Source organism: Coregonus lavaretus, assembly GCF_964263955.1.
Source record: "Coregonus lavaretus genome assembly, chromosome: 11".
NCBI classification, from domain to species: Eukaryota; Metazoa; Chordata; class Actinopteri; order Salmoniformes; family Salmonidae; genus Coregonus; species Coregonus lavaretus.
The window spans coordinates 14013286-14030246 of record NC_139998.1 but is presented as its reverse complement, the minus strand read 5'-3'; the positions used below and the strand labels follow the sequence as shown (position 1 = coordinate 14030246).

Genomic DNA, 16961 nt, shown 5'->3' with positions numbered 1-16961 from the left:
CAGTCACAGGCAGCGCCAAACAACTGACAGTGCTAAGGAAAACAACAAATGTATAGGAGGAAGCTGAACTTGGAGTTGAGTTACTTCGGAAACTGTGCATTTCTTACAGAACACCCAGCCTATATCTATTTTTTTACCCTGTGGGAGGGAGGAGGGAATGGTTCCATTGTCTTGTAGGGGGAGGGGGAGTCTGGAGGAGCAGCTAAATACTGCTGTTTTCATAGTCATTCTCTCCCGGGTGACACAGCAAACACAGATGCTTTGCAGCGCCTGCATAAGTAAATGTGTATTTTCAAGGAGATGCAGATGGACAGTATTCCTTTTGGACTGAGTAGAGGTTAGAAGCCCCCTGCGAAAATCAAGACATGGAATAGATGATAGTTTGGCAAGAGACTCAGGGCGAATGTAACTTTCTGATACAATATTTAAAATGTCACATCAACATATGATTTAAAAGTAACAGGTTTCTTCTGATCTCGGTGGAAATCTCTAGACTCGAGAGCACTAAACGTTTGCCTTGAGCCTCCTATCAATCAAACACTTCTATTACTATGGAAACCCATAAAGATGTTCAAGCTATCTCTGATATCAAATCTTATTATGTGATATATTTTTCAAACAGTGAAAATGTCTGAACATGTCTGGTACAGTATTAGAGAATCAATATATAGAGTTATACCTCTTATATTACTGTATACTTTATTAGCAGATTGGCTTTAAATAATAATTTAAAAAACAGAACATCAATTAGCTATAATTATTTTCTATAGTTCATTAATCTTATTTAACAAGCTATTCGTAACACCCACTTTGCCATTTTTCTTCTTCATACATCACTGGCACATTCTTGGCTTGACAGTATTTACAGCAAGGGTCCAAGGTTTCCTGGGCATTTCATTTAGTCTGTCATGCTGCAGTGAGCTTCAGCCTGGAGAGCTAGCTCAAGGATGCTCCTAAATAACAGTCGCGTGCAATCTCTGGTCCAAATAAAAACAGCAATGATGAACTGTGCTCTATACAAATACAGCTGCTGAGATGGTAATGGTAACACTCCTCCTGTTATTTTCCCTAAAACCTTTGACGCTGGCTGGGTTTGTGTGAAAAGCTTTTAAAACAGGAGATCACTTGGAGATCACTCGGCCAGAAAACACACTCTTAAGAGGAACTAACATTATGATGGTGTAAAGAAAGCAGGCCAAATGTTTTGCCTTCGATAAAGGTGTGAAGTTGAGTTCTGCTTTTTAAATGTGAAAAAATGAGTGGTACAACTATACCTTTACCTACATCAGGATAGACACAGCAAGAACAGACGCCATGGTCATGATGACACAGGGAGCTATTGAAACTTGGACAAGGTGACCATATATTTCCCCTGACCTGTTGACCATCTCCCCCTCACCATGTCATATCCTGCTGTGGTGTAATATCCCTTTACTAAGGAGTCTGCTTCTGTAGATCATCCACCACTCATTTGTATTTTCCCTGCTGCATGTAATGTACTTGCACCCATTGACCTAGAGAGCAGATATCCAACAGAGTCAGCTTGTCTGTCTATCCATAGCAACCCAGAAACAAAGTGAAGCTTTTAATCTCTGTAAACACAAGATTAGATATAATCTGGGCTCATCTTCTCTCTCCAAACAAAATAGTTTGCTTCCCTTGCTTCCCTGGGTAATAACATCTCTGGCCTAGATAAATAAGAGCGAGGAGGGTTAGGAAATCTGCGTTTGTTTCTCTGAGGTTTAAGGCACAAATTGAGTATTTTGCTAACTTTATCTGCGCATACTTTAGTTCGATTTAAATTGATTGAGGCCATTGTTTGGACATCTCCCGGCAGATGGTCATTAGGATGGAAAATTTAATTTGCTATATCATGCTGATCTCATTGAATGATTTGTCAATTATTTGTCCAATTAAATGATGACAATCAGTCCCACTTTACAATAGGTTGTTATCAATTTCTAGCTTAGCGATACATGGGCAAATGTGCCCTTCTTCTGTTTGACGGGCAGAGCCCACAATGGAAGGAAAATTAACCTAAACCACACATACTTGTCAGGCAATAAATAGTTAACTTTTATTTTATATCACTCAAAAATCAAATTAAATGGTGGCTACTATTGAGAGATAATGTTAATGCATTGGAGTGGGCTGCGGGCTTGCCCCCCAGCTGTGAATGGAATGCTTTATATTTAATGAAATGTAACGTTATTGACAACTTATACAAAAACCTAAAACCATTCAGTAGTAATGAGATTGTAATAACCATGTTCGGACCTCACAACAGGACCACAATGCATATTGAATGTATTTGATTATCTATTACAGGTGGCATTAGGGACATTTGAAGATGCCAATGAAAATGGGATTCAAACCTTGAGAATAGAAAACGGTTACACACTCAGGGAGACGAAGGAGGCAGAGTGCGGAGTGTGGGCTGAGGCTGAGCAGGTTGTGGGAGCGTTTGTACCTTTTTATATTGTGAGGTAGTTAAGGACATTTGTTCTCACTGGTGGAGAGCTCTCTCACTCAGTAGGTGGTGTATTTTCATCGCAAGCTGAGCGAAGGAGACAACTCTTTCCTTTCATTTAGCTGTTCTTACTGAGGTTTTAGGAGGAATGTATTGACTCTTTTTGAGGTGGAGGGTGCATTTGTAATAAGAAGATAATTACTCAAATATGAGCACAGCAAACATTCACAATATATTACCTGGAATTTGCCAGCATAGTGGTCGTCTGTGGTTCCTTCCTTCCCCTCCTTCAGAGCGATGAGTGTAAAGCCTCTAAAATATGAGGGGCTGGAGGCGTACAGAGTCACTGGAAACAGGAAAGGAGGGGAGTTAAGAGAATATACACTACCAGTCAAAAGTTTGGACACACCTACTCATTCAAGGGTTTTTCTTTATTTTTACTATTTTCTACATTGTATAATAATAGTGGACATCAAAACTATGAAATAACACATATGGAATCATGTAGTAACCAAAAAAGTGTTAAACAAATCAAAAAATATTTTATATTTGAGATTCTTCAAATAGCCAGCCTTTGCCTTGATGACAGCTTTGCACACTCTTGGCATTCTCTCAACCAGCTTCACCTGGATTGCTTTTCCAACAGTCTTGAAGGAGTTCCCACATATGCTGAGCACTTGTTGGCTTAAATGAGTAGGTGGGTCCAAACTTTTTACTGGTACTGTAGGTCAAAGATAACGTAAGTAGTCCCATCCCAAGAGCAGACCCTCCCAGGTACTGATAAGAGAGAAACAAACTCAGCCGGTTGAGCCTACTACAGTATGTGGGCCATTTCATGGATGCTAAAATTAGGATAATTCACTTATTATATATATATATATATATATATTATATTTCAGTTTAAGTGTCAAAACAAGCAAGTATAGTGTAGAGAATCATTGTACCAAATAAACCGCTGTGAAATACATTTTCCATAACCAGAAATATTGTATTTTCAGCTGTTTGAAGCTCGTGTACAAAACCGAAAGTAAAAGATGCAAAAACTAAACTTAAGAAGGGAAGCATAGAAATAGTGCACATAGAACAGGTCTACCACTTCTTAGACTTGCTTTAAATGAGTGACAGATCTATAACACACATTTCTATGTGAATTTGGTTGGGTCAACCAAAAAGTTATATATAGCAACTTTAAACAACAGTTATAAAATAATGTAATTGATAGAGGGGAAACAACTTTTCTTCAAAAAAAAAGAAAGATGAAGTTTCACCTGAGTGCTGAGAGGATTTTTTGAAGTGAAAATGAACGTTAGCTTGGCTCTCTCTGTGTGTTTCATACCGTGGGAGTAGGGGTTGGTTCATTGACAGAGAGCAATGGCTAGCTAATATGCTAACTATTCTAGCTAGCTAACTAACTGGCTGAATAAGTTGACGACGTACTCACTCAAACTGTCAAAACTAACCCCACAACGTTAGACACGAACACAAAAGATCTGTTTAGCATGTTAACACACTATTGGTAGTTTGTTGTAACCGAGTATTGGTGCTAAACCGTATTATTGGAAGCTAGCACGCTAGTTATCTATGGCGTCATAGGATACGGTGCCCTGGGCGGTTTTCACTGAAGAATACTGTACCAAGTTAGCTAGCTGAATAAACTAAGTTAGAGTCTATTCCTAGAAAACATTGAACCGCTGTAGTTTACAACAATTATAATTTCTAAAGTGGAAGTTGGGAGAGTTATATTTGAGTGTTTCTGTGAAATGTAAGTGAGGGAGGCCATGCTCTCTCGCTTTCCCAGATGTTTAGTTAATCTCCTTTGCATTATTGTAGCCTTTTCTGTAGCCTGTCAACTATGTGTCTGTCTATCCCTGTCCTCTCCTCTCTGCACAGGCCATACAAATGCTTCACACCGCGTGGCTGCTGCCACTATAATCTGGTGGTCCCTGCGCGCACGACCCACGTGGAGTTCCAGGTCTCCGGCAGCCTCTGGAACTGCCGTTCTGCGGCCAACAAGGCAGAGTTCATCTCAGCCTACACTACCCTCCAGTCCCTCGACTTCTTGGCGCTGACGGAAACATGGATTACCACAGAAAACACTGCTACTCCTACTGTTCATTCCTCGTCTGATCATGTGTTCTCGCATACCCGAGAGCATCTGGTTAGCACGGCGGTGGCACAGGAATCCTCATCTCTCCCAAGTGGACATTCTCTCTTTTCCCCCTGACCCATCTGTCTATCTCCTCATTTGAATTCCATGCTGTCACAGTCACTAGCCCATTCAAGCTTAACATCCTTATCATTTATCGCCCTCCAGGTTCCCTTGGAGAGTTCATCAATGAGCTTGACGCCTTGATAAGTTCCTTTCCTGAGGATGGCTCACCCCTCACAGTTCTGGGTGACTTTAACCTCCCTACGTCTGCCTTTGACTCATTTCTCTCTGCCTCCTTCTTTCCACTCCTTTCCTATTTTGACCTCACCCTCTCACCACCCCCCCCCCCCCTACTCACAAGGCAGGCAATACGCTTGACCTCATCTTTACTAGATGCTGTTCTTCTACTAATCTCACTGCAACTCCCCTCCAAGTCTCCAACCACTACTTTGTATCCTTTTCTCTCTCGCTCTCCTCCAACACTACTCACTCTGCCCCTACTCAGATGGTAATGTGCCGTCGCAACCTTCGCTCTCACTCTCCCGCTACTCTGTCCTCTTCCATCCTATCATCTCTTCCCTCTGCTAAATCCTTCTCCCTCCGATCTCCTGATTCTGCCTCCTCAACCCTCCTCTCCTCCCTTTCTGCATCTTTTGACTCTCTATGTCCCCTATCCTCCCGGCCGACTCGGTCCTCCACTCCTGCTCGGTGGCTTGACGACTCATTGCAAGCTCACAGAACAGGGCTCCGGGCACCGAGCGGAAATGGAGGAAAACTAGACTCCCTGCGGACCTGTCATCTTATCACTCCCTCCTCTCTACATTCTCTTCCTCTGTTTCTGCTGCTAAAGCCACTTTCTACCACTCTAAATTTCAAGCCTCTGCCTCTAACCTTAGGAATCACTTTGCCACCTTCTCCTCCCTGCTGAATCCTCTTCCTCCTCCCCCTCCCTCCTCCCTCTCTGTGGATGACTTCGTCAACCATTTTGAAAAGAAGGTTGACGACATCCGATCCTCATTTATTAAGTCAAATGACACCGCTGGCCCTGCTCACACTGCCCTACCCTATGCTTTGACTTCTTTCTCCCCTCTCTCTCCAGATGAAATCTTGCGACTTGTGACGGCCGGCCACCCAACCACCTGCCCGCTTGACCCTATCCCCTCCTCTCTTCTCCAGACCATTTCCGGAGACCTTCTCCCTTACCTCACCTCGCTCATCAACTCATTCTTGACCGCTGGCCATGTCCCTTCCGTCTTCAAGAGAGCGAAAGTTGCACCCCTCCTCAAAAAACCTACACTCGATCCCTCCGATGTCAACAACTACAGACCAGTATCCCTTCTTTCTTTTCTCTCCAAAACTCTTGAGCGTGCCGTCTCTAGCCAACTCTCCTGCTATCTCTCTCAGAATGACCTTCTTGATCCAAACCAGTCAGGTTTCAAGACTGGTCATTCAACTGAGACTGCTCTTCTCTGTGCCATGGAGGCTCTCCGCACTGCTAAAGCTAACTCTCTCTCCTCTGCTATTATCCTTCTAAACCTATCTTCTGCCTTTGTTACTGTGAACCATCAGATCTTCCTCTTCACCCTCTCCGAGTTGGGCATCTCCGGCCCTGCTCACTCTTGGATTGCGTCCTACCTGACAGGTCGCTCCTACCAGGTGGCGTGACTAGAATCTGTCTCCGCACCACGTGCTCTCACCACTGGTGTCCCCCAGGGCTCATTTCTAGGCCCTCTCCTATTATCTCTATACACCAAGTCACTTGGCTGTCATATCCTCACACGGTCTCTCCTATCATTGCTACGCAAACGACACACAATTCATTTTCTCCTTTCCCCCTTCTGATAACCAGGTGGCAAATCGCATCTCTGCATGTCTGGCAAAAAAAAGTAATCCTTCTGTAAATGTAAAATAATTGGTATTGTAGCAAATTCATGGGGTAGCCCTAACCGGGAGCCCTAACAGCGCCCGTCAAGCCAATATCTTAACCGTTACGCCAAGAGGGTCAAACCTCTTAATGAGATCACTAGGTGTCGGGTTAAGGTCACTACATTGCCCCCTACCTTCGGGAGAGTGTGATATTGAGCCACCTACCACAGACCAATGAACACCTTTATTACATCAGTAATATATGACATATGACCCCCCCCCATGGCATAGCTGCAATAGCTGCAATAACAAACTTGTGTTACTTTCACTGATATTTGTGTTCAACGCAGGTCCAATTGATAAGGGACAGATCGAAAATAGGGGAGGGTTGTAAAACTTTTTATTTGCTTTGGGGAGGGTTTTGTGTTTTTTTATTGGGTAGTGTTTGTCCCTGGTTTACATTTGCTCTTTTGCAGATTTTACAATATAATTTCTTCCATCCTAGCCAAATTTCTTCATCTGCTTGCATGCGCCTCCCATATATCAAGGTGTTTTGGTACTTCTCCACGTGCTAACTTTTACTATACCACAGGTCAGTAGAGTCTACCAGTCTAAGTGTCTATCCTGCCTTCTCTCCACCATTTAGTGACAATAGTGGTAGGTGGATCGTTTATCTAGATCTGCAATAGACTAACTAGCAATCATACCACACATAAAAGCATTCAAAGCTGCATCAATGTTCAATATGAGCAGAAGAACAAACAGAAACAGCAGATAGGCAGTGGAGAGGTCATTGTGCATGTTAGAACAGTGAAGACAAGCAGCTCAAAAAGCTCCCCTATTTCAGTATGTAGACTCTTCCTGGAGTCCAAACAGGAAACAAAACAACAAATAAATTACATAATATACATAACACTACATAATACAGTGCAAAATACAATACAAAATATATACAAATGTCTGTGTTTCTTCACAGTCCCCATTGTGCCGTAAGGTGGTCTTTTATATGTTTTTTTAATCTGTGCCAACTGCTTGAATAGACAGTTCGGTACCTTTAACCCATCAACACCTCGCACAAAGACCAATAGTGATGCAGTCAATCTCTCCTCAACTTTGAGCCAGGAGAGACTGACATGCATGTTACTGACACTTTCCCGCGTGTACATCTAAGTGCTGCTCTGTTCTGGACCAACTGCAATTTACCTATGTCCTTTTTGCAGCACATGACCATACAACTGGGCAGTAGTCCAGGTGCAACAAAAAACTAGGGCCTGTAGGACCTGCCTGGTTGATTTAGATGTCAAGAAAGCAGAGCAACGCCTTATCATGGACAAACCTCTTCACATTTTAGTAACCATTGAGTCTATTGATCTTGTTTAGGGCCAATACAATTATCCTACATAGATGAGCCTACAACACCACAATGCAATTAATGCATTATTGTTTTCAAGTGAGTACAAAATTCGACTATAGGCTGCAGTGAAAATATCATTTGAATAACAGCCCTTAACCCCTGTGATTTGAATGTTTCATTTAATTTGGATCAGTTGTGGGTCTACTCTCGACAGTTAATAAGGTCTAGAAAGGCACAGTAGCAGGCCAGTCTGGCTGTATTTTTACTTCTGATACTGAATGCGCTGTCTGTTGCAGATCATCATTCTCCCAAGTCATCCTATAATGTGGCAACATATCCTCTTGGCAGTCCCAGTTATTCAGGAAAGCTTAACATGCTCTGCCTCCTCTCCAATCCGAGCGGCTATTCCTCACTCACCTAGAACCTAACACTTCAATATAGCCTAAATATTTGATATGTGGAATAAACACAAGCAGTCACAATGTTTTAATCTGATTAGGCTGCTTCAAAAGTCTGTAGGCATGCGCACGTTCGTCCAAAATATACTGAACAAAACTATAAATGCAACAATTACCTATTTTGTTACAGTTCATATAAGGAAATCAGTCAATTGAAATAAATCAATCTGGCCCTAATCTATGGATTTCACATGACTGGGCAGGGGCAAAGCCATGGGTGAGCCAGGCCCACCCACTGTGGAGCCAGGCCCATCCAATCAGAATAAGTTTTTCCACACAAAAGGGCTTCATTACAGACAGAAATACTCCTCAGTTTCATCAGCTGTCTGGGTGGCTGGTCTCAGACGATCCAGCAGGTTGTCACGATCGTCGTAGGGAATAGACCAAGGCGCAGCGTGATGAACGAACATGTTTAAATTTCATTATCTTTAGTGATAATAGACAACAATAAACAAAACAAGAAACGACTCGTGAAGTCCACGGTAACAATGACCAACACGGAACAAGAACCCACAAACACAAAGGGAAAACAGACAGTTTAAATATGGCTCCCAATCAGAGACAACCAACGACAGCTGACACTCGTTGCCTCTGATTGGGAGTCACTCTAGCCAACATAGAAATACAACAACTAGAACTCCCGACATAGAAACACAACACATAGAATGAACACACCCTGGCTCAACATATAGAGTCCCAGAGCCAGGGTGTGACAGTACCCCCCCCTAAAGGCGCGGACTGCGACCGCGCCTCAACAAGAGCAAAACAGGGGAGGGCTGGGTGGGCATACCTCCTCGGCGGCGGTTCTGGCTCCGGCCTTGCCCACCACCCTCCAATAAACCCCCCATAGCGCCCCAGGTCCGGTCTGGCCCCGCTGGCTGGAGCTGAACTGGACGTAGCAGGAGCGGTTAGCTTCAGCTCCGTTGTGGAGCAGTTGACCGGTACCTGATTAGGCACCGGTGACCCAGGCACGGGTTGTGCCGGACTGACGACGCGCACCCCTGGCTTGGTGCGTGGAGCAGCAACGGGCCGGACCGGGCTGACGATGCGCACCCCTGGCTTGGTGCGTGGAGCCGGAACGGGCTTTACCGGGCTGACGACTCGCACCCCTGGCTTGGTGCGTGGAGCAGCAACGGGCTTTACCAGGCTGACGACTCGCACCCCTGGCTTGGTGCGAGTAGCAGGAACGGGCTGGACCAGGCTAACGACTCGCACCCCTGGCTTGGTGCGAGTAGCAGGAACGGGCTGGACCAGGCTGACGACTCGCACCCCTGGCTTGGTGCGAGTGGCAGGAACAGGCCGGGCCGGGCTGGCGACGCACACCGTAGGCTTGGTGCGTGGAGAAGGGACAGGCCGGGCCGGGCTGGCGACGCGCACCGTAGGCTTGGTGCGAGTAGCAGGAACAGGCCGGACCGGGCTGGTGACGCACACCGTAGGCTTGGTGCGTGGAGCAGGGACAGGCCGGACTGGGCCGGCGACGCACACCGTAGGCTTGGTGCGTGGAGCAGGGACAGGCCGGACTGGGCTGACGACGCACCCCGTAGGCTTGGTGCGTGGAGCAGGGACAGGCCGGACCGGGCTGGCGACGCATACCGTAGGCTTGGTGCGAGGAGCAGGGACAGGCCGGACCGGGCTGGCGACGCGCACCGTACACTTGGTGCGAGGGGCCGGAACAGGCCGGACCGTACTGGGGACACACACCACTGGCTCTACCTCGGGATCTGGAACGGGCCGGACCGGACTGGTAACACACCCCAGTACCTCTCGCCGTGCCTCTACACCTTCCTTCCCCGCTTTGACCAGTGGCCCCCGTAACCTGGTGGCCTTCTGAATCCGCCCCTTTTCTGCCTCCGTCAGCCCCGTCGTCCATGCCGTGTGCCCCCCCCTAAACATTTTCTGGGGTTGCCTCTCGCCTGTCTGACGTTGACACTGCTGACGCCGCTGCTCCTCTTTCGCCAGGGCCTTTCCCGGCGCTTCCTCCCATGTCCAGTCCAAGTTCTGCCCCGGGACACGCTGCTTGGTCCTTACTTGGTGGGTTCTTCTGTCACGATCGTCGTAGGGAATAGACCAAGGCGCAGCGTGATGAACGAACATGTTTAAACTTTATTATCTTTAGTGATAATAGACAACAATAAACAAAACAAGAAACGACTCGTGAAGTCCACGGTAACAATGACCAACACGGAACAAGAACCCACAAACACAAAGGGAAAACAGACAGTTTAAATATGGCTCCCAATCAGAGACAACCAACGACAGCTGACACTCGTTGCCTCTGATTGGGAGTCACTCTAGCCAACATAGAAATACAACAACTAGAACTCCCGACATAGAAACACAACACATAGAATGAACACACCCTGGCTCAACATATAGAGTCCCAGAGCCAGGGTGTGACACAGGTGAAGAAGCCAGATGTGGAGTTCCTGGGCTGGCATGGTTACACGTGGTCTGCGGTTGTGAGGCCGGTTGGACGCACTGCCAAATTCTCTAAAACGACGTTTTTTTTTATGGTCGAGAAATGAACATTAAAGTCTCTGGCAACATCTCTGGTGGACATTCCTGCAGTCAGCATGCCAATTGCACGCTCCCTCAAAACTGGAGGCATCTGTGGCATTGTGTTGTGTGACAAAACTGCACATTTTAGAGTTGCCTTTTATTATCCCCAGCACAAGGTGCACCTGTGTAATAATCATGCTGTTTAATCAGCTTCTTGATATGCCACACCTGTCAGGTGGATAGATTATCTTGGCAAAGGAGAAATGCTCACTAACAGGGATGTAAACAAATTTGTGCACAAAATGTGAGAGAAATAAGCTTTTTGTGTGCATGGAAAATTTCTGGGATCTTTTATTTCAGCTCATGAAACATGGGACCAACACTTTACATGTTGCGTTTATATATGTTTTCAGTACCCTTCAAGACGGTAGCCCACTAATTAAACAGCATGGAAGCACAACTCACAAATGCGCATATTGTTTTTATGCAGATTTTAGAATATTTGCATGGAAATCTTTCACCTAGCTATATACACCCCAAAGGCTCTGGCAAGTGCGCTAGTCCAGTGTCACTTTGATTATGCCTGCACATCACCAGCAGCCCCAAACATCTAAAGAATAAGCTACAGACCAGTCAAAACAAGCTTGTAAGACTTGTACTTAAACTACCCCCTCATACTCATCTGGAGGTCGAACATTGTTTTGTCTGTATCTATGCAACTGTATACAGTGGGGGAAAAAAAGTATTTAGTCAGCCACCAATTGTGCAAGTTCTCCCACTTAAAAAGATGAGAGAGACCTGTAATTTCCATCATAGGTACACGTCAACTATGACAGACAAATTGAGATTTTTTTTCTCCAGAAAATCACATTGTAGGAATTTTTAATGAATTTATTTGCAAATTATGGTGGAAAATAAGTATTTGGTCACCTACAAACAAGCAAGATTTCTGGCTCTCACAGACCTGTAACTTCTTCTTTAAGAGGCTCCTCTGTCCTCCACTCGTTACCTGTATTAATGGCACCTGTTTGAACTTGTTATCAGTATAAAAGACACCTGTCCACAACCTCAAACAGTCACACTCCAAACTCCACTATGGCCAAGACCAAAGAGCTGTCAAAGGACACCAGAAACAAAATTGTAGACCTGCACCAGGCTGGGAAGACCGAATCTGCAATAGGTAAGCAGCTTGGTTTGAAGAAATCAACTGTGGGAGCAATTATTAGGAAATGGAAGACATACAAGACCACTGATAATCTCCCTCGATATGGGGCTCCACGCAAGATCTCACCCCGTGGGGTCAAAATGATCACAAGAACGGTGAGCAAAAATCCCAGAACCACACGGGGGGACCTAGTGAATGACCTGCAGAGAGCTGGGACCAAAGTAACAAAGCCTACCATCAGTAACACACTACGCCGCCAGGGACTCAAATCCTGCAGTGCCAGACGTGTCCACCTGCTTAAACCAGTACATGTCCAGGCCCGTCTGAAGTTTGCTAGAGTGCATTTGGATGATCCAGAAGAGGATTGGGAGAATGTCATATGGTCAGATGAAACCAAAATATAACTTTTTGGTAAAAACTCAACTCGTCGTGTTTGGAGGACAAAGAATGCTGAGTTGCATCCAAAGAACACCATACCTACTGTGAAGCATGGGGGTGGAAACATCATGCTTTGGGGCTGTTTTTCTGCAAAGGGACCAGGACGACTGATCCGTGTAAAGGAAAGAATTAATGGGGCCATGTATCGTGAGATTTTGAGTGAAAACCTCCTTCCATCAGCAAGGGCATTGAAGATGAAACGTGGCTGGGTCTTTCAGCATGACAATGATCCCAAACACACCGCCCGGGCAACGAAGGAGTGGCTTCGTAAGAAGCATTTCAAGGTCCTGGAGTGGCCTAGCCAGTCTCCAGATCTCAACACCATAGAAAATCTTTGGAGGGAGTTGAAAGTCCGTGTTGCCCAGCGACAGCCCCAAAACATCACTGCTCTAGAAGAGATCTGCATGGAGGAATGGGCCAAAATACCAGCAACAGTGTGTGAAAAGCTTGTGAAGACTTACAGAAAACGTTTGACCTGTGTCATTGCCAACAAAGGGTATATAACAAAGTATTGAGAAACTTTTGTTATTGACCAAATACTTATTTTCCACCATAATTTGCAAATAAATTCATTAAAAATCCTACAATGTGATTTTCTGGAATTTTTTTTCTCATTTTGTCTGTCATAGTTGACGTGTCCCTATGATGAAAATTACAGGCCTCTCTCTTCTTTTTAAGTGGGAGAACTTGCACAATTGGTGGCTGACTAAATACTTTTTTCCCCCACTGTATATGTATTTATGTAAAATAAAATGTTTGTGTCCTTGACTTTATTGTGCAATCCCGGTCACTTTAAAACATCTTTGTACTTTGTGTGTGAGTTTGTTTGTATATATATATATATATATATATATATAATAAAATACTGACAAATAAAATCAATCAATTCAAAATGTGCAGTGGCCATTTGATGAATGGAAAGAGACATCTGTTACAAAACACCAAAAAGTTGAAAATTATTTGATACTGGGTAGGCCTGAAAGGTAGGGAGGGAGGTATTTTCTGTTTGTCGAGGTTGACATAGTCCATTTATTGTGGTTTTGAAAAAGCAAACCATGATATTGAAGTGCCCGAAGTGGTTATGCTTTGTTTATTGGTTGTGTGGTGCATTGGCTCAGAAATATGTTGGTGGAAAAGTCATTGCATATATTTAATACAATTATAAATATGGCATCAAAATGTTGAAAATCTGATTTCCCCCTAGCTGATCATTATCTGCAGCCGGCTCTGATCGTAGTGTAATGAAAAAGGCAGGGAGAGTGCGTTCGTCCGTGGTGGTCGACAAACCCGCAACCTTCTGTCCCATAGCCCTGCGTGGCATTGGCAGTGCCATAAAAGCATGCTGAAGTGGCAAAGTCGATATCCACGTTTATAAACACAGGGTCGCTACAGTCATTATTATTTGTGGTTGTAAACATTATTTTGAGTTAATTCTATGAGATGGGAGGGTGTGCAATTTGTTACAGTACAAGGGGAGGGTTATGTGAAGAAGAAAAAAATACATTGGGGCAGTGTTTCCGTCAACAAAAATAGTGAGCAAAATATTGGTCAAACACCTATTTTTCAATTGACAAGCCTATAACTGACTAAATAGAACCAGAAAAAAACTAGAACTAAACAAAACAAAAAATAATTTAAGTTGACTAATATCTGACTACTAAATGGAATGGACAAAAGTTTTTGGAGAGATTGAGAGATTTTCAGTGTTAAGCACAATTCATATTAGCAGCACAGTTCTGTTCAGCAGTGGGAAGGATGTGGCAAACCTGGTACACACAGCCTAGCCTACATCAGCTGGTGAGCTGCGGGGGAGCAAGCGATGAGTGTGGGCAGACAGGCTCCTCCTGCTCAGAGTACACACACCGCGCAGGCGACGCTTGCTTCTCTGTAGCTAACCAGTCACCACCAGACTTCTACTTAGTTACCCTTTACCTAGTTAAGAAGCACAAGCTGCTTTATGAAATTAAAAACAATACAATACTCCCTTGAGTGTAGAAAGGTTGTTGAATTTGTAGTCTCACTCAACCCTCACACTTTCCCCACTGCATTTCATAGCCAGGTTCTGTAACCAACGTACTAACCAAGTCTCCCTCTTATCCTCCGAGAAAATTCCTTGATTCTAGCCATTACCATTCAAAAGATATGACCCATAATACCGGCGCTACGTTTTTTTTCTTTCTATTGTGCATTTTACATTCATAAAGCATATACCAGGCTTTTCTAAAACCAGGCTACTTGCCGACCGGCCAGTTAACTATTTGTTTAGGCTACACCTTGTTCAGTCACGTTACCTCGTTAGCTAGCTATAGCTAACAACCTGGGGCGCGTTCAGCAGGATGCAACGTTTTGGAACGTTCAGATAGAAATATGCTATGTATAAAAAAACATGCGTCTCTGACATGTTGAATAAGGAATAACGTCGGCGTTGTTAATGGAATTTCTATCTGCAATGCACAAGAACGTTTTGCAACTGAGCGTGGCCCTGGTAACATTACCAGTAGCCTATATGCAAACATTTGGTGGCATGGAAAGAAAGGGAAATGGATAGCAAACAGTTTATTGACTAAATCCCACTACACTATATCTGACTGGGTAAATAACTTTATTTTGAGCTAATGTGGACCCAGTGACTCAGACTTGAGCACTTGGACCAGGACTCAAACATGGGGACTCGGACTTCAGCCATAGGGACTCGTGACTTAACTCGTGATTCGACCATTGGTGACTCGGATTTGTAATCGGACTTGAACACAGGGGACTTGGGACTCGATTCTGACTTGAGGTTTAGTGACTTGACTACATCACTGGGCGAAACAGTCATTAGCCCCATTCTACTTTTGGACATCAATGTGGCTGCGACGTCTGTGGAACGTTGATAACAATGGCAACTGAGTGACGGAGGCGCAACCCATACTACTTTGCCAATACGTTGCATCTGGTGATTGTGCTACTCTCTGTTTCTCTCCCTCTCTCTCTGCTTGTGTGTGTGCTTGTTTTGTATGTAATATGCAATATGTAGGCTGTATTAGGTCCCATTACATGGCCAGATAATTTTTATATTATTTTACATGTTTGTCATATTTCTGCTGTTGGGAAGAAAATATGATGTTATACTTGGGAAGAAAATATGATGTTATGGTTGGGAAGAAAATATGATGTTACGCAGAAGAATATGTTGGTAGGACAAGGCTATGTATGTTTGTTCAAATGGAAGTCAGTGATTTATGTTTACTATAAGTTAATGAGGCAATACAAATGTGATGTGACTCAAATGAAAGGGCATTTAGTTGACTAAAATGGCCCTCTGTTTTCATCATTTTGACAATAACTAGACTAAGTAATTATTTAAATGAAAAAATTTGACTAAGACTTAATTATATTTTTGTCAAAATGACTAAGACTAGACTAAATCTAAAAAAGAGTGCCAAAATTAACACTGCATTGTGGAGGGGGTGCATTTGTTTTATGACACCTTAAGTTGGACCAACTCCCCCCCAGTAACTTTCGAACTGGCCCTAAATGTTTTGCATTTCAAGTGACAATGAGTTGTGATAAGTACTCAGGTTAGCTACATTTGCGAAATGAAGTTACTTGTGCACAGAACCTAAACTTGACTTTGGTGTTAGGCTAGTTGTCATTTTCAAAGCCACTTCAATTTGGTGGTATAACAAAAGCCAAGCAAGTAACTGTAAGTAAAATGTGCTCTAGCTGCATACCTCTGTAGGTGCTTGCAGGTTGGTAGTTTTCGGGGTCCCCCTCGACTCTTAGCCGAAACTCATTGTAGCCATCTCTCCGTGTACCCTGTGTCTGTGCCCGTAAAATCCTGCCGCAATATCCATCCGACTTCGCATGCTTATCTGTGGGTTCTTCGACGAAAGCGAGAGCATTGCACAAAAAACTCGACACCAAATACTGCAAAAGCAGCAAATGCATATATATTCCCATAACGTATGTTGTGGTGCGAAGCTCTTTATTCCACCTATAAAAAGCAAACAAAAATATAGGAGTATAAATTCTCTCCCCACAGTCCCCACGAAAATAAATACCTGCAAACTATTTAGCCCTGAAACTTAAGTAATAAATAGTTTGAGAAACCGCGGTGAATCCATCACAGACGGACGGATTTTGAAATTCAATGGCAATGCTTCAGTACCTATAGTTACACTGATTTGAGAGGAAAGCGGTGATAGGTGGCTTGAATGATGAGTTAAGGGAGTAGGCTAATTCTCAGCGTCCGGGAAATAGCGAACCGCAGCATTGAAACGACTAGATTGAAGCGATGAAGGCAGCAGAGTTTAAACAAAACCCAGACATTTCAACCAATGGCCGCTGTGAGCCTGTGACCGAGGAGCGTTCGACATTCTTGGTGAGACGCAGGAAAGCTGTTGGCCAATGTTTGCACAGCCGTGGATCTCACAAGTAAATTACATCAACGCGCTCATAACAATTGTGCGTCTTTTCTTTGCGTAAAACATGTTATTAATGGTAATGGAGACACAATCGTTTGGTGAGTCAAAAACATGTCTCAATTATTTACTTTTGACGATGAAACAATTATAATG

General features: G+C 44.0%; 1 protein-coding gene across 2 annotated transcripts in view; it reads right to left on the bottom strand.

Annotated features, from left to right (window-relative positions):
* The window catches only part of LOC311137272 (spondin-1-like), a 134716-nt gene extending 118000 nt beyond the window's left edge, over nucleotides 1-16716 (bottom strand). The window contains exons 1-3 of one of the 2 annotated variants that reach the window (XM_084171671.1): nucleotides 16553-16716; nucleotides 16116-16378; nucleotides 2710-2816 (exon numbers count right to left, since the gene is read on the bottom strand). In XM_084171671.1, the coding sequence (XP_084027797.1) occupies nucleotides 2710-2816; nucleotides 16116-16344 (336 nt within the window). In that variant the 5' untranslated portion in view covers nucleotides 16345-16378; nucleotides 16553-16716. Of the gene's footprint in view, nucleotides 1-2709; nucleotides 2817-16115 lie in introns of both variants that reach the window. The other variant, XM_084171672.1, reaches the window with a different exon arrangement.
* Nucleotides 16717-16961: the final 245 nt, after the last annotated feature.